This window comes from Trachypithecus francoisi, unplaced genomic scaffold (assembly GCF_009764315.1).
Source record: "Trachypithecus francoisi isolate TF-2019V2 unplaced genomic scaffold, Tfra_2.0 Lachesis_group5, whole genome shotgun sequence".
In the NCBI taxonomy this organism is placed as follows: domain Eukaryota; kingdom Metazoa; phylum Chordata; class Mammalia; order Primates; family Cercopithecidae; genus Trachypithecus; species Trachypithecus francoisi.
This window is the reverse complement of record NW_022681470.1, coordinates 103905392-103923995: the sequence shown is the minus strand read 5'-3', so window position 1 is coordinate 103923995 and position 18604 is coordinate 103905392. Positions and strand designations below refer to the sequence as shown.

At 39.0% G+C, this 18604-nt stretch overlaps 1 protein-coding gene across 6 annotated transcripts in view; it reads right to left on the bottom strand.

Moving 5' to 3' along the window:
• The window catches only part of SPAG17 (sperm associated antigen 17), a 238312-nt gene that overhangs the window by 23580 nt on the left and 196128 nt on the right, over positions 1–18604 (bottom strand). For all 6 annotated transcript variants that reach the window (XR_004433674.1, XR_004433673.1, XM_033196418.1 and 3 more), the window contains 8 exons: positions 17237–17419; positions 16192–16305; positions 15636–15681; positions 12893–12992; positions 12622–12669; positions 9453–9552; positions 8581–8683; positions 6358–6489 (listed from right to left, as the gene is read on the bottom strand). Coding sequence is in view for 4 of the 6 variants with exons in the window: in XM_033196418.1 (XP_033052309.1) it covers positions 6358–6489; positions 8581–8683; positions 9453–9552; positions 12622–12669; positions 12893–12992; positions 15636–15681; positions 16192–16305; positions 17237–17419 (826 nt within the window). In the remaining 2 variants the exon portion in view is untranslated. The remainder of the gene's footprint in view (positions 1–6357; positions 6490–8580; positions 8684–9452; positions 9553–12621; positions 12670–12892; positions 12993–15635; positions 15682–16191; positions 16306–17236; positions 17420–18604) is intronic.

Genomic DNA, 18604 nt, shown 5'->3' with positions numbered 1-18604 from the left:
GGGCTCTGGCAGTTATAATCTTGGACTGCTCAGCATTCTTCCCATCCTCCATCTCTTTGCAAACTACTGCCACACACATCTGGTGCCAGGACATCCCTGGTCCCAACCATGAGGAGCAAAGCCCAGTCAATGAGGTCCCTTCCCTGGATATTTCCACTGAAGCGGACAGCGATAACCCCATCTTACATACTAGGTTATGGATCTGGAAGAATCAGAATCTTAGGCCTTTATGGTCATGATCTCTGCCACATGGAAATAACCTGTCCTTTGTAGGAGAGGATAAAACCAAACAAGAAAAAGTAGGGATGGGTCATGGTGGAGGCAGGGAGGATATGGAGAGAAACAGGCATTCAGACAACACGAATACTTTCCTGGAAAGCCAGAGTACCTGAAGCCAAATGCCCCTGGGCTAGCACCACAGCCACACAGCCACTTTTCTGTGGTTTGCTTCTGGTCACCAATAAATATCCTTTTTCATTGTTGTCGTTCAAATGAATTTGAGTTTAAGTTCTCAGGGCTGTAAACTGAAAAGTCCTAACTAATATAGTTGCAGTGTCTTTTTTGTTTTTTTTCTTTACCAAAGGAAACAGAGGATCAGAGGATTAAATAACTTGTCCAAGAAACTATAATGAGGGTCAGGGCTGGCATGTGGACCTAAGTGTGTTGGAACCACAAGGAACATGCTCCTTTTACTACTCGGCGTGTCCCAAACCCATTCGTGTATCACAGTCCCTGGGCTGTTTTTGGAAGAATAGAGATTTCCAGTCCACATGCCAGTAAAGCCCTATTCCTGACCAAAACAGAGTCAGAATCTCTGGGAATGGAACTCAGTGATCAGTGCTTTAATGTGTTTATTCCCTTTGATCACCATTCTCTGCATAGACAACCATTGTAGTAGCTTGGTACAGTTTTTGTTCGCATCCTTGCCATATGTGTATTACTGCTTTGTGTGCATGCATGTATCAGTCTAATAAGTACTAATTTGTTGCTCATACTATTATTATTAATAGTAAATATGGTATGGAATTTATCATGAGCTGGACACTGTGCTAAGTATTTTACATACATTAACTAATTTAATTTTCACAGCCTTGTGATGTATAGAGCATTATTTCCCCTTTACGGAAGAGAAACAGGAAGAGATAAAGGGTTTAAATAATGTGCCCAGTGTTCATAGCTATTACACAAGGAGCCCGGATGTGAACCCAGATAGAGCCTGTACTCTTAGCTCTGCTCTATACTAGACTGCCTCTCATAAAACATGCAGATTATTATTCCACTGAGCCTGCCTAGGGCTTCTCCAGGGATCGGGATCATGGGGGAGGGAGTCCTTGAGGGTCTTGGAGCCTTGGTAATCAGTGGCTGATTACCAGCTGAGGTGCTTTAATATTTGAACAAGTGGTACAATCCAACTAGTGCGTTCATCTCAATATTACTGCTGGACCTGAGCCGACTGAAGAACCAGTAGTGGTTCCTTGTTACCATGCTGAGGAAGGCTGGATTATTTATTCACAATTATTTACTTCCCCTTTGAGGATGGCTTCCCTGTAGGTGGAGTATATTTCTCTGCTCCATTGACTTTAAGCTTGGCCACGGGACTTGCTTGAACCAACAGATGTGTCTGTGGATGGCAGTGTGTGCCAGGCTGAGCAGAGGCTGTGAAGTGCAGCATGTGTTTCTGCTGGTCTCTCTTGAGCTTTGACCCTCTGCTGTGAGGACGGCTTGCCCAGCATGGTGGCTCCTTGGCTCCTACAGTGTGGCATTCTTGGAATACACCTGAACCTTACCTGCAGCTGGAGGTGTGCTGGTGAATGGTTAACAACTACCTTTCCCAGGATAAACTTACCTGGTTTGTGCCAGTCTGGGGCAGAGCTGCCACGGACATCCACCGGCCCACAGACTGGCTGTTTTAAGCCACTACAGGATTTGGCGGTGCTTCCATGCAGTGTTATCACAGTGAGCACTGAACCCACATTTTATTTTGCAAGTCCAAACCTTCCCTAGCTGATTCTACTGTATTTTCTGGATATTACCTTGTATTAGTACCAGATAAAAACACTCTTATCTACTTACACTGATTTCCTGTTCATTTCTCCCTTTAAGCTTTTGAACACATTCATTTTATTTTAAATAAAATATTCAGGCCAGGTGTGGTGGCTTATGCCTGTAATCCCAGCACTTTGGGAGGCCGAGGCGGGCGGATCACCTGAGGTCAGGAGTTTGAGACCAGTCTGGCCAACATAGTGAAACCCCATCTCTACTAAAAATACAAAAAAAAAAAAAAAAAAAAAAATAGCTGGCGTGATGGTGGGCGCCTGTAATACCAGCTACTCAGGAGGCTGAGGCAGGAGAATCGCTGGAACCCGGGAGGTGGAGGTTGCAATGAGCCAAGATCGTGCCACTGCACTCTAGCCTGGGCGACAGAGCAAGACTCCCTCTCAAAAAAGAATTAATTAATAAAATAAATATTCTTTTCTCTTCCCTACATCGGGAATGTAGTATAATATAATATAGAGAATAAGGAGTCTTGAAACTCATTCTAACCCTAGCTCAGTCACAAATTTGCTGTAGGATTTTAGATGTCGCTTGAACAGGTTTCAGTTTCCTTAGGTAAAATGAGGGTTATTGCAGGTGATTCACCTTTTAAATCTTAAAATCTATGAAATTCTGTTTATTTTTCAAGACCATTCCTTACATAAAGCTTTCTCCATTGCTTTGTGTTAATTCCTTCCTACTCTTAATTTCTTTAAACTTTTTATATCAAAATTAAATTTTCCATTTACAGTGGAGTCATATTATTGTCCCTTATCTCAAGTACCTCGGTACCCAGGAGTGCAGCGGGTGTTTCAAACAATTTATTTCTCCTCCTTCAAAGCTTTGTTTCTTTGAAGCTTGTGCCATCAGACTGTATTAGTTACTACTTCTCCAAGTGATTTTCATTTACTGACCACTCTCGATCATTGCCTTTATTCACTGGTGATTTTAACACCTGAGAGGGTCTCCCACTTTCTTTCCTGATGACATCACCTGGATGATCTATCCAACACCCTGTCTTATCTGATTCTTGATCACACCATTTCTTCATCTTTTCCACCTCACAATCTCATGGCCACATTTTTTACCTTGCCAACCCCCATAATATTACCATTTCAAACTCTGTTTCCAGCACCCTTTCTGGATTACCACCTCCTATTCTTCTAGCTTATTATTCTGCCATATCCAGCAGGCAATTATTTGACCTCACTGAGGTCTCTCACCAACACTACCACCTTACACAAGCAGTCCCTCCCTTCTTGTCTTGCTTTCCTGCTTATCTGGAATAGATTTGATGCTCTATCATTATATCCACTCCTTTGCAATCAGACTGGAATTCCCTCATCCATCTTCCCCATACCAAACCTATCAACCTGCCTGCAAATGTATCCCTACTCTCTCTCTTCTCTCCTGTCACTATGGAGGAGGTGACCCTATTCATATCTAAGGTTAATTCTGTCACTCAAGGCTTTCCCCAGATGCCATGTTCTTCCATCTTCTTTAGGATCTTGCGGTCTTGCACCTTAGGTGCCCCTTTCTCTGGCATCATCAGGCTCTCTCTGGTGTGGAATTATCATCATTTGCAAAACAAATAGGCTCTAGTATGCCTAATCTTTAGAAAAATATCTCTTCCTTGACTACATATTCCTCTTTTATCTGCAACCCCATTTCTTTAGTCTTTTAAGCAAAACTCTAGGGTAAAGCTGTGTAGTCTTGTGCTGCCACCATTCTATTACCCACTTCACTTAGGCTTCAATCCCCTCCATGCTCTGAAACTGCCCTTGTTAAGTTCACCAGTGAACTCCATGTTGTTCAAGCCCATCTTCCTTCCTCATCTTGCTTGACCTTTCAGGGGCATTTGATACACTCAAAACACTCAGTGATTTCACACTCTTGTTATTCTGCTACCTTACTGGCTGCTACTACTTTCCCTTTCCCTTTCTCTTTCTTTTTCCCTTTTCTTTTCTTTTCTTTTCTTATCTAAGGAGTTTTGCTCTTGTTGCCCAGGCTGGAGTGCAATGGCATTATCTCGGCTCACTACAACCTCTACCTCCTGGGCTCAAGCGATTCTCCTGCCTCAGCCTCCCGAGTAGCTGGGATTACAGGTGTGTGCCACCATGCTTGGCTAATTTTTTGTATTTTTAGTAGAAACAGGATTTCACCATGGTAGCCAGGCTGTTCTCAAACTCCTGATCTCAGAGATCCACCTGCCTCGGCCTCCCTAAGTGCTGGGATTACAGGCCTGAGCCACTGTGCTTGGCCTACTGGCTTCTTTTTAATGGCCTTTACTGGCTCTTCCTCTGCCTGACCTTTACCTTCTAGAGTTTGCCTCAGGACAGCCATTCTCAATGAACCTATATCAGCAGCATCAGTGCCACGTGCGAACTCATCAAAATTACAAATTCTCAGCCTCACAATCGGTTTAACCCAAGAATCATCCTTGATTCCTCTTTTTGTCTCACTCCTGCATCCTCTTGAGCAGCAAATTCTATTGGCTCCACCCTCATGATATAGTTCCTATTAATTTCCTTCTCACCATTCCCACTTCGCCCACCATAGCCCAGGTCTTTAGCAACTCTCACATGTGCCACTTCTCTTCTTCCTTGCTTGCTCTTTATCTCACTCCTCCCTTTCCTTGCCACGAGTGGTTATCCTCACAGAGTGATCTTTTAAAAATAAAAGTTAGCCATGTAACTACACTGCTCAAAACCTTCCACTGATGTTAGAATAAAACTGCACTGAGAAGTACTACATGATCTCATCTCTGCCCCTCTGTCTGAGCTCATCTCCTTCTACTTTTTCCTTTGCTCATTTTGTTCTAGCTACATGCCTCCTTGATGTTTCTTCCCCTCAGGACCTTCATACTTGCTATTCTCACTACATGAACTATTCCTCTCTCCTAATTTTTGCAGGGCTAACTCCTTCTTGTACTTGTCTCAACTCAACTATATTTTCACAGAGAGGCCTTCTAATCTCCTAATGGAATGTTGTCCCTCTCCCCAAGTCACTCTCCATACGTTGTACTGTTTTATTATGTCATAATATTTATTACAACCTGAATTTATCTGAGTTATTTATTTGTTTACATATTGTCTACATTTGCCCATAATATGAGAGGAGTCTAGCTGCATCAGATATGGTCTCATCACTGTTGTATATCCATGCCTAGAACAATGTCTAGCACACAGTAGGCACTGAGTAATTATCCACTGAACGAATAAAACTTGTAGGAGAGAAGTTTAAGTTAGAAATGCAAAAGTCTTGTATGGGGTAAATCCTTTTTCTTTTTTCTTTTTCTTTTTTTTAAGACAGAGTCTCACTCTGTTGCCTAGGCTGGAGTGCAGTGGCACGATCTCAGCTCATTGGAACCTCTGCCTCCCAGATTCAAGCAATTCTCTGCCTCAGCCTCCCCAGTAGCTGGCATTACAGGCACGCGCCACCACGCCCAGCTAATTTTTGTATTTTTAGTAGATACAGGGTTTCACCACGTTGGCCAGTGGTCTTGCACTCCCGACCTCAAGTGATCTGCCCGCCTCGGCCTCCCAAAGTGCTGGGATTACAGGCATGAGCCACAGTGCCTGGCCAGGTAAATCTTTTAATTCACCCTTAAATGTGGCAAAATACTTGCTCTATAAGAGATAACTGAAACCCATCCGTAGATTCCCATCGCACATTCAGCATGGAACATGCCCACAGGAACCAAGTGGTGGCAAAATTATCTACACAATGCAAATTACTCTCTCTATCTCTCTTTTGTGACCAACTATATTTAGTTGAATTATCTTAGCGAAATCAGCATAATGTGACTCCATTGTAACTAGATATTATCCTGTATTATTCTGTATTTCAATTTCTGCTAGTCCAGTAAGATTATGTGCTATGTAAGATAGAGACTACATCTTATGTTTTTCTTCTAGCACCTGCAGGACCAAGAAAGTACTGAGACAACAGGTAAATCTAAGTACCAAATTTTTGACTACTCGAGAGAAGCTGTCAGGTGTTGTCTGATCTTCAATAAATCATACAAGTTCTTAGATAATTAAAAGGGAAAAATTAGTAAAAATGAAATAAAATAACATCAAAAAAATATTACTTTACGTTTCATTCCTTCAATCTGGAACTTTCAGTCATTCTCAAAAATGTTATTTAAGATACTTTGATGTACTAAGAAGCTTTGCAAAGCTGTGTAGCCCCAGGATCTGTGACCCTCTCAATTTTTTTTCTGTAACTCTCAACCACGCTTCCAAGTGCCATCTCCCATATGCCAAAAAGGCATAATGTTCAGTTTCAAGAAACAATAAGATAAAAAAATGACTGCCATACCTTCAGGAGATTTTGTTAAATTTTCTGTTTGGTTCTGAGCAGTGAAATCCTTCTTAGCTGCAGAAATCTCTGGTTTTGGAAGGCTAGCCACACTTGAGGACTTCTGTTCTGAAACCTTATGTGGCTCGAAATCTAGAAAACCCGAAATGAACCTTACAAAATGATATTTTGTACAATGATATAATGACTACTAATGTTTGTATGAACAAACATTGAACAAGGTGTTTTACAATGAACAAGGTACCTTTTCTCCCACTCTCTTTAGAAAGACTAAATATAAGAAAGCCGTTAAGAGGCAGGGATTCTTAAAATATGATATAATGTTTGCCATTAACAAACAGGAAGGTATATGCAAAGTTCACACTCCCTAGGAGCTAGCTGATTCTTTATGGGTATTATGACCAAATAGTAGTTGTCACCTTGTTGTTTTATGTAGAAGAGGCCAAGTAATTTGATTCTACTTTTACCTGGCAATGGCAACTGAGATGTGATTTTTTTTTAAAGTTTCCAAACTTAAATTCATTCATTACTGTGAAAACATAGCTCTTTGTTAAATGTATCTCTTTAAGAAATAGGTACAATAGGAAACAAATTTTAAAGAAATCTATCTAGGATTGAGGAGGCAAATACATTTCAATCTGTGTCTGTGCCAACCCCGGCTGAATAGTCCTGGCTGCCTCAAGTACTGTGCGGAAAAGACTTCCACAGTCTCACTCCATTTCAAGAGGAGAATAAGCAGTGCTTGGTTCATGTTGACTGCCCAGGCTGCAGGAGGTCTGAAAGGTAGCATAAGAGCCACCAATTTCTGATCCCTGATTTCTCTCCATCACATTTATACATCATTGTTTCAGCTTAATCTTTGGTTTACCAACTCTGTCGTAAATAGACGTTTCTATTGGCTGCGTTCATTATAGACAGCTGAACTTCAAGTATCGTATTGTACAGTAGAAAATTCCTCTATCTGGGTATTTTAACTACTCAGTTTACCAGAGAGAAACACTAAATTTTATTTCATCCCTAAATTCTTCGGCATGCAGCTCCTGAAAATGAAGACATTCTCCTACATATTCACAGCACCATCATCATACCCCAGAAATGAACAGTAATTTAACAATGTCCTCTCTTACACAGTCTCCTAATCAAACTTGTGCAGTTTCTCCAAAATATCTTTTACAGCTGTTTTTTCCTCAATCAAGGATCTAATCAAAGCTTAGGTTTCACATTAGTTTTTATATCACTTTCGTCTGTTTCAGTTTAGAACAATCATCCTATCTTTTTTGTTTTAATGACATTGATTTTTGAAGAGGCTAGGCTGGTAGTCTTACAGAATGTCTACATTTTGGTAGATATTTGTCTCTGTTTCCTCTTGATTAGATTCTGGTTAAGCATTTTTGGCAAGAATTCTCTATAGGATTGTATTAGTCGGTTTTCACACTGCTTATAAAGACATATCCAAGACTGGGTATGTCTATAGGAAAAGGTTTAATGGACTCACAGTTCCACATAGCTGGGGAGGCCTCACAATCACGGTGGAAGGCAAGGAGGGGCAAGTCATGTCTTACATAAATGGCAGCAGGAAAATAGACAGCAAGCTTGTGCAGGGGAACGCCCCCTTATAAACCCATCAGATCTCATGAGACTTATTCACTATCACAAGAACAACACCAGAAAGACCTGCCCCCATGATTCAATTACCTCCCACCAGGTACCTCCCACAATACTTGGGAATTCAAGATGAGGTTTGGGTGGGGATAAAGCCAGACCATATCAAGAATCTATGCACTTTGTGTTGCATTACATGAGAACTCACTCACTGCTAGGTTGTCTCATTGTTGGTAGGAGTTTGATGACTTAGTTAAGGTAGAAAATGCTCAATGTCTCCATTGTAAAGATACATTTTCCTCCTTATAATTTGTAAGTAATATGTGGGTTGATATTTTGAGACCTTATGAATGTCTTGTTCCCCAATGAACTTTCATTACTCCCCTGCTTTTTAAATTAGTCGGGTCTCCTAAATGCATTTAGGCCAATTTTAAGCATACAGGATGAAAACAAAATGTTATTTACATCTTAGTTTTCTCATATAACTCAGCCAGATCTGTAATATGCACGTCACTGTAGGCTATGTCATCAGCTATCCCTGGTTATGTCCTAAGAGGCCGCTGTTAGGTATTATTCAGTTATGGACATTTAATCAGAGTATGTGCTATGCTAACATATTACCTAGATTAAGATCAGATGTATCTTGAACAGCCATTTCATTTGCATCTTCGTTTTTCTTTGTAAAAGGAGGCAGTTTTTTGGAAAGACTGTCCAGATGATTAAACTGAAAGGAAAAAAAACAACTTATTTTAGACTTATACATGGCTGAAATTCAACTGTTACAAATATGTTAAATTGATAAGCAATAATGAAAACATATTTTTAATGCCCTGAAAATAAAGTTTACAAACTAAAATTCTATGAGACTGATTAACCCAATTCTAGCTTTGTTAACTAGTCATAATTTCCCATAATTTCTTCTGAAATTTTCATAGAAATGCAGGGTGTTCTGAACACATGAAAATATTCGCTTTGCTTCAGGGTTTTAATGAACTTTTGGTCAGTGAGGGGAAGGTCAGGGTTGTGGTCCTACAGTTAGGCTGAAATAGAACAGGAGAAGAGCGTTCTCCCTCCCTGAGCTTCCAAGAACTCACAATCTCTTAGTGCTATCTTAGCAGCTGATGGGTGAGGACATTTTAACTGAATAAAAACTTCAAAATGGGTTATCAGAGGAGGGTCAATGATAGGAAAGATTCTGCCTAAAAAGGCTTAACATAGATGGGAGAGAGTAATTAATAGAGAGACTGAAAGGCAGGATCAGGGAGTGAGAGTAATACATTGCAGAGAACTTCTACTTAGGTGCAAGACCTGAAATTAGTCTTCCCTATCACATGCTTGTGAGAATATGGATTTGAAGGGTACAGGTTAGTCAGTCAGGTCGATGCAGGAAAGAATTAAACAGCATCAGGAAAGATAGATTACCTAATAACATATGCAATATATCAACTTCTATAAAAACTTTTATTAGATTATTGTTCATTATAGTCAATTACCTGAGACTGATATAACTGGTTCAATTCAGACTTAAAAAAGGGTGGTATTATGCGGTTCTTAATATCCATTAGATAATTTTGTGTTGTCTCAATTTCCTTCCTGGTTGATGTTTCCATAATGATGCAAAAGAAGACACAGAACATTTTAAAGTTATTTGTTTGTGCTTTAGCTCTAAATCCCACAACAATGAATGCAATCACTGACAATAAAACTGATAAGAATTAATTTATTAGATACTTTTTGTCAACTTGTTTTGGTTCATTCTCTCTTCTTTTAGAATCAGTCACATTTCTTACTTCAAAAATCAGACTCTCATGTAAGATAGGAAATAATGATACCGGGTGTTAGTTTGATTTTGTAGTTAGTCTCAAAAGGCTAAAAACCACATAGCCCTGTAATGGTTAAACTTTTTGAGGTTTTTCAATTCTCTGAGGTTTAAATGACAGCTAGAGTCTACTGGTTTTCATAATTTCAGTAGCAGTAGTAACAAAAAAACTTAAACCAAAAACAAAATCTTGAGGCATGATTTGTGACTAATGTGGTCAGTGGTTATAGAGTTAAATGAAAGCAATCGTGATAGTCCTGTTTTCCAATACCAGAACCCCTATGTGGGGGAGACATTATGTAGGGAAAGCCAATGAGATGTAAACGGAAGTCATTGGGTGAGTCCAGGAGCTTTTAGAGAGGGCTGACTCAGCTGGGAGACTCTTCCTTGTCCTTGCCTCATGTCTTTCCCAACTTCCTGAAATATGAATGTAATGCCTGGGGCTGCAGCAATCCTTTTGCAACTATGAAGTAAGCTTGAGAATGAAAATGATGTACTAAGAATGATGGAACAGATAAAAAGAAGGAATCTGAATTCCTGATGATGTTGTGGTGCTTCCTACCATAAACTGCCCACCTCTGACTTCTTTCACATTAGGAAAATAAGCCCCTTTTTAATATGAGCACTGATTTGGAGGTTGTCTGTTAAATGTAGCTGAACTAAATCCTCCCTGAAATAGTTTTCATTTTTAAGTGCTTATTGCACTTAAAAAACTTAAGTTTTGCAAAATATTTTACATTTAATCTTACAATAACCCTGTGAGTTACGACTTTTGTCCTCATTTTCTGAGTTGAAAAACCAAAGTATAGAGAAGTTAAGTAACCTATTCCAAATCACATTACCAATAAAGGGTGGAATCTAAATTAAAACCCAGGTTGCTTGCCTCCAAACCCATGATCTTGACAACTGCACGTGCTAGTCAGCTGTCAGTCCCCCAGTGTGAGAGCTAAAAGAGACCTGCTATGCGTCTGCTATGGACTGCTATTTGGCAGTCCAATTAGCCTCCATTTATTGATGAGCAAACCGAACTCCTGAAGTAAAAGTTACTGAAGTGAAACAAGCAGCCAGCATCAGACATTCTGTAAGTAATCAAATTGTAACTGATTGGATCTGTGACCAGTGCTCTTATACTAGTTGACCTGTCTGGAAATACCAGACAGGCATGATCAAAATACAACCTTACTTCAACTTTCACTTCCCGTTAAAAGTTTCTTATCTCTACTGAGTCACTGGATTCACTCACCGATCTATGGCAGTCTGGTTGCTGCCCACCACTCTCTTAAACTTATTCTCACAAAAGAAACTAATCAACCTTGTAACTGATAAACCCAAATTTCCTTTTTCATTCCCATTTCTGACTCTTCTACATCATCTGACATTTGCTGACCAGCTTCTATTTCCTTGAAACTTGCTCTTTCCTCGACCCAGGTCATTTTCCACATTGCCAACACTTGTCTTTCTGTGACACTTATCTAATTATATGCTTTACTCTTCTTCTTCTTCAAAAAACTGTCACTGGCTTGCCATTATATACCTGTAAGTTAAAACCTGAAATTGTTAATGTTTCAAAATTTAAACAATTTGTATAGGTAATACAAGCATATGTACACAGTTTAATGAACACTCAAGAGTACATAATAATGAAGTCTCTATCTCTTCCTATCCCCCATCTCTTAATCTCCTTCCTCTCAGGCAATCATGGTCTCTTGGAGAAGCTTTTAGGGATATTCTGATAATAATGGGCTTCAGGGCACACTACCTTAAAATATGGCAGCTTGACACACTGAATATTTTCAGCTGAAGGAATGTGAGAAAATGGCAGAAGCAACAAGGTTACTCTCACCTTCCCTCTGCCCTTTCTCCCTGAAGCAGGACATAAAATCTAGAAAGGATTTTCTGACCTTCCCCTGAAGCAGCTCATAAGACCCTCTTATGAGAGATACCCTTGCAATACCTGCAGGAAAGGAGCATCCTTATCTCTGAAGACACAGATGCACAGAGAGGAATATGAGCAACAGACCTTGCCTCAGTCCCCCAGCTTATTACCATTAGATAGTGCTTTTTTGCCCTATCATATTTCTCCATGAGTGTCCATTCTTCATCAGACCTAGCATAAAGACACTCAGGTATAGCCATTTATTTGAGTCTTCATTTCCTTATGAAGACTGTCATGTCATGCAAAACTTAAGCTATCCTCCCTGCAGACAGTATATCCCTTCTAGTTTGACCTTGAATAGGGGAGGTGACCCATGAGGCTTAAAGTCTTATCTCAGCACTCCCCTAACACATTTCACAAGACAACCCTGACATGTTTATGAAGAAACATATTAATCCTGAAGTCATCCTGAAGAGGAGCCATGCAAATGTGTACAATAGATAGTATCATATGTACTGCTACATGCTCAACAAATATATCCGGCTTCTTTTCTCTATGACAAAAGAGCTGGAGTTGAAATCCCCACCTAGGACTAAAAGGAAACCAAACCATATAATGCTTAGAGCACATTCCTCCTGTGAATTATAAGAACCTTGAAAGTTTATGATTGTGTTCTGCATTAAGTTCCAGAATATTTATTGGTATATTAGAATCACCAAAAGCACAGAGAAGGCCTGGACAGCTTTCTTGCTTAGGAGAGGAAGAGGATCTATCTAATGGTCAAATGGGTTTCCTCAAGAGACAGTGGTGTCGTCACATAAACCTGAATGACCACTTGGTAGACATGTTGCAGAAGAGAGTCAAAGACCATCTGGGTGCCTGGTAGGACATTTTGGCCTATCCCATTCTCAGAGTCTATTACTCTGGGCTCTTTCAGGTGCTTATGTGCATTTTGGGGTAGAATTACCTCGTTTTGTCTATCTTTTCTTTCCAGCGTTTTGAGGATGCTGTGTGCCTATGTGAAAGGAAAGGAAAGTATGGTGAAAAGGGGCAATGATTTCAGCTTAAAAACAAAATCAAAAACCCTCACCACTATATGGTGAATTGTTAATAGTATGGGAAATGAAGGGCTGTGAATTCATTGATGTAGTCACCAAAAGTTATAGCACCTGCATATTCCATTTCCTCAATCACTGCATGCCTAATACTAATTAGAACACATTATTGGATTAACTTACCTCCATTTCTTTTCAAAGAAATCTTTCTTAAATGTGTCTGGTGGACATTCTGGAGGCGTAGCCAAAGATTGCTTGAATAAATCAGTTAGGTGAGCTGCAACTTTAAACACAGACGTATTTAACTTTTATCCCCACTTCTTTATAGGACAACACACAATCAGTACACAATTACTCATTTGAGATACCTGTTAAGAGACTATATTTAATCTATCAAAAGTTTACTAGGATTTGCATGACCAAGTTGTAAAACAACAGTAAACTAGACTACTTTTATGAAATATCCTACCAGAAAACATGGAACTTATAGTCAAAATGTAAAATGCAGTGATATCTCCTTTATCCCGTATTATTAGGGGAAGTGATGTTCTGCTTAACTGAATTTCCTCATATCTGAGGCAGCAAACCTTAAAACAAATTAACCATGATATTGAAATTGTTTTTCTGAATATTTTCCTGCTTCCTGAATCTAAGAACATGAATATAAGACAATGGTTGTTCAACAATGTAGACAGCAATTCTCAGTTTATTCACAAAACATGATCTTGGTGGGATGTCAACGGGAGATTAAAAAAAGGAAACTATTTTCATGTTTCATGGTTATATGAGCTTGGGAAACACTGATTTATACAAGGTTAAATAGGTTTCACTACTTTTCTGCATCTTTAATTAATTAATGTACATGTGACTCTCTAAGAAAATAAGACAATATGAAGCATTATACAAACTTATTTTAACATGAAACTCATTTTTGGTGGGGCCTTCTCATAGATGAGTATTTTAGGAATTACTATGGGGGAATGTTGATTTAGGATCATTTAAATTAATATGTCACAGACAGCTATAAGTATGCAACGACTGTTTATTTCCTGGAACTGTTTGTTTAAAAAAATGTTAGTTTTTACTTTTGGAAAACCTATGTGTTTTCCTTGTTGTGCCTGTTCACTTGTCCCAGAGGTTGAAAATTCAAAAGCTACAGGGTAGCGTTGCCAGATAAAGTATAGGGACCCTGGTTAAATTTGAATTTCAAATAAACAACTTTTTAGTATAAGTATATCCCAGGCTTCCGGGGACACACTGTGTCTTAGCCTGCTTTGTGTTGCTCTAAAATAATACCTGAGGCTGTGTAATTCATAAAGAAAAGAGATTTCTTTGGCTCACAATTCTTCAGGCTGTACAAGAAGCATGGTGCTGGCATCTGCTTCTGGTGAGGGGGTTAGGCTACTTCCACTCATGGCAGTGGGGGAAGGGGAGCTGGTATGTATAGATATCACATCATGAAAAAGGAAGCAACAGAGAGAGGCGAGATTCCAGACTCATTTTACCAACCAGTTCTCATGGCAACTAATAGAGTGGAAATTCACTCACCTCACCAAGAGGCAGAAGGTACCAAGCCATTCATGAGGGATCCACCCTAACGACCCATATGCCTCCCATTAGGCCCCACCTCCCTCTAACATTTGGGATCAAATTTCTTTTCTTTTTTTTGGAGATAGAGTCTTGTGCTGTTGCCCAGGCTGGAGTGCAGTGGCATGATCACTGCTCATTGCAATCACCACATACCAGGCGAAAGATATCCTCCCGCCTCAGCCTCCAGAGTAGTTGGGACCGCAGGCATGCACTACCACACCCGACTAATTTTTTTTTGTATTTGCTGTAGAGATGGAGTTTCACCATGTTGCCCAGACTGGTCTCCAACTCCTGGTCTCAAGAGATCCACCCACTTTGGCCTCCCGAAGTGCTAGGATTACAGGCAAGAGCCACCAGTCCCGGCCTGGGGATCAAATTTCAGCATACGATTTAAAGGGGTCAAACATCCAAACCATAGTGTACTTATACTAAAAAAAAATTATTATTTGTCGTTCATCTAAAATTTAACTAGGCCTTCTCTATTTTTATTCACTAAATTTGGCCACCTAACTACAGGAGTTGTCCAGGGTAAAAAGTGACCACAGACTATAGGGACAGGGAGACATAAGGGGTTGTGATGGGCTCCTGTTATGCTCGTTCTAAAGAAGCAGCTGACAATTATCTTCAGCCAAATTTACTATGTAATAATGTGAGATTTCAAGAGGAAAAAGTCTGGATAAACAACAAAAACAACTGCACAAGCCCACATTGTGGAGGATACTCAGAACCTATCTGTGGGATGAATGAAGCCCATGGCTGCCAGTTTATGATTTTTGCCATATGGCCAACAAAACAAAACCCCACCAAATTCTCTACTGCTTGTTTGCTGTGAGCTATGAAACCATCTAGCCACATTTGTTAGGGCTGTGTACATATACCCCCCAAATGAATACTCTTTGAATGAAATCTAAGAGTAAACTACTTGCACTACATACAGTGTAAAACAGTGCAAGGCTTTGTTGATAACAGTGTAGTTGCTCAAAAGTTCTGTGTGTGGGAGGGCGGGGTGTTGGTTGGTTGACTGTTTCCTTCCTATATCTTCATTATAGCTGAGGCTAACATAAAAGTCAAATGTCAACATTTTTCACTTAATGGGTGAAAGTTAAAGATGAATGAGAGAAAATCATGGTTTTCTAGGATCTCAAAGCTCAGGCAGAACAATACATGCAGAATGATTTACAAAAATAAAGCACCACAACATAACATGGCTAATATAAGAATGGAGATATGTACATGGTGTCTTGTTATCAGATAAGAGAATGACTGATAAGTGTATTTAAGATGATTCCTTTGAAATTTGTAAATACACTGCAGAAGAATATTAAATGCAACTCACCTTCAGTAACATGACTTTTTGTAGTTTCCTCCATTTTAGGGAAAGACTGAAATGAAGATAGAATTACTTAATGGTGATGATTATATTACTTACAAGACTTACTTTGTTTAGAAACATTCTCTCAAGTTGATCTTTGTAAAAATTACTATAACATGATTAGTTTAAAAATATTGATATAAAATTAATTTTTGTAGGTCATTCCTTCCAATTAACTAATGTCTAAAAATGCAAATGATTTTAAGTTGTAAAAATTCCTATTTCTTCTTCTTTTCTATTTCATTCATCATTCAGTATTTCAATAAATATCAATTTCTTCTGAAGACAACAAAAAGTTTTATTTAAGGGCCTTCAGAATTATTTATGAAGGAAGAGCCTAAAATGTATTTGGAAAATGCAATATATAGAGAAATGGATTGCCACAAAAACTGAACATTATGAGGAGAGAGCAAATACTTCATGGGAGTGGCAGAAGCAGTTATTTCTTACGATATTTTGTCTTGAAACATTTAATATTGAAACAATAGTAAGAAGACGGGTATACAAGGCATTTTCTCACCATAACCAGCTTGAGGAGATCAGCAGCATTGCCTCTCTCCTCCTTAGTTCTGGAATCTTTAACCATCATTTCCTGCAGCTCATCTTCTTTCTTCAGAATATGGTTTATGTAATCCTAAATCAGCAGAATAAAATAAATAGACAAAAACTAGGAATTAGGTAGAGAGAGATACAAAAATGGTCATCAACTTGAAATATTACAAAAAATGAAGAATACATAGGTTTACAATGCTCAAGAACTGTTTACTAGTCAAATAATATGAAAAGACTTTTTCTTAATATGTTAACAGGAAAAACCTGAAGAGTGCAAAAGCACAGCTTTAAGGGCCACAGGATAGAACTGCATGGGGGCCTCAGAGAGGCCCTGTTTCTAACTCTACACTTAAGTGTCCTCATCAATAAAATGGACAGAGTTGGGTTAGATAACGTCTAGGATCCTTTCAGGTATAGTTTTTTAATTTTATCTGTAAATGGAATTTGCCTAGTTCATCTTTGCTTCCAAGAGAAATGTACTTTATTTTTTTCATAAGTATTTGATCCATTTCCATAACTAACAATACCCTGCTCTGTGCCAGGTGCTAGGCATATAACCATAAACAAAACACATACAATCCCTGTACTGAGGGAGTAAACAAACTTGAGATGTTATAGACATGATCATACAATAAATATATATTTACAAATTCTTAGACCACTTCCAAAGCCTTTTCCTCCATGGACAAATATATTACTATGTGGTTCTGTCTATCCAGTGGTCACTATATCAGTTTTCTATATAGTGACAAAGATGGAGGGCTCTATGTAGTAATCACTTACAAAAAAATCTTACTTTTTCAATGTCTTTGGGCTTCTTAATAATTTCTACACTTTATGGGAATGATTAAATATTTTCTACTTCTCAACCTTCTACTCTGAAAGACTGACATCCTTGTGTTGCACTAGATAAATATTGGTAGAATTACATAATTTCAGGTTTCTTAGGAAACCAAGAGCAACGATTGCTCTGTTTCTGATTCTTTTGGGTCAGGTTACTTAGATTCCATTACCTTGAGGGAAACCTGCAGCCTCAGTTTCACCTCATTCTTTATGACCTCATGCTGAATGAACTGGCGCATCTGTAGCACACTGGGGCTCTTGAGTATGGCACCCGGGGCACTCACTAGCTGTTTGGACTCAATGCAAAGGCCTTTCCAAATCTGAGTGCCAAACGGAGGTCCTGGAGTTTTTTTCTGTTAACAAAACAAAGCAATAAAACCACCAAAGAAATCAGAATGTTCTCACATTCAGATTTTTTAACTGTTCATTTATTATGTAGATATCATAATAACTTTTTAGGGACACAGTCGTGAAAAAAATCCTTAACCTCAAAAAGTTCTGCAAATATAAGGAAAATCAATAACAGAACTGGGCATGCTTTCCTCTTTATTTATGTTACCAAGATACTGGATATTTAAAAATCCTGTTGCATAGTGTCCTGGGTAGGATGTAGAAGAATGCTAAGCAATCTAATAGCAGCCTAGCTTATGAGAAATGGATGTGGCTATTTCTTAGTACCCACAAGTAGATGAAGACATTTGGCACTGAGCAGTCTTTCACTTTCAGGTTCTGTGTTCATTTTGACCTAGAAAGATTCTTTGCAAGAGAAGTAATTCCATAGATCTGGGCCGTCTTTGAGCTTACTCTAGATAAAGCATGCCTCCAGAGTCTGAGGATCTCTGGGGCAGAAAAAGCTACCTGAGAGTAAACTCACACTATATGTTATACGTGTGATTGATTTTCAGGAATGGTGTGCTTTGCTGTCCTTCTATGTCCTCAAGTGTGCTGGATGTGCTTCATTTCAAAAGGCCTGGCCAGTGACAGCCACTTAGGGGCTTTGCAGGCCTGTGCTACTCCTACCAGATGTAGAAGGTCAGAGCATAAGAGTTTCAGAGGATGAGAATAAACTTCCTTCAATAATCTTAGGCGTGGCATACCCTTTGTCATCATGTAGTACTTACAATTTGGATATAGCCTTAGTGTGCCATTTGGTGTGACCTCCTCATTTTCAGAGGAGGAAATGGAGACCCATTGTGACTTGTCCAAGATCCCACATTAATAAGGGGTAGAATTGGGATCAGAATTCAAGTCACCTTCATCTTACCATGTTGACTACAGTCACCAAATTTAACCACAGGGCTAGGAGGTCACTGTAATCTTAAATGTTCATCATCTGTGTTTGCTATTACAAGATTTAGTGTAGGACAGCAAAAATGATCACCATCAAAAACATTATCTCAATTACCAATCTCTGATCATACTATCAATAGCTTCACTGATTTAATTATTTAACACCTGACCATATGTTGGACATGTGACATAAATTGCTTATAAAATGAAATGGTAAATTATGCAAGATGCAGAACTTCATTGATTCT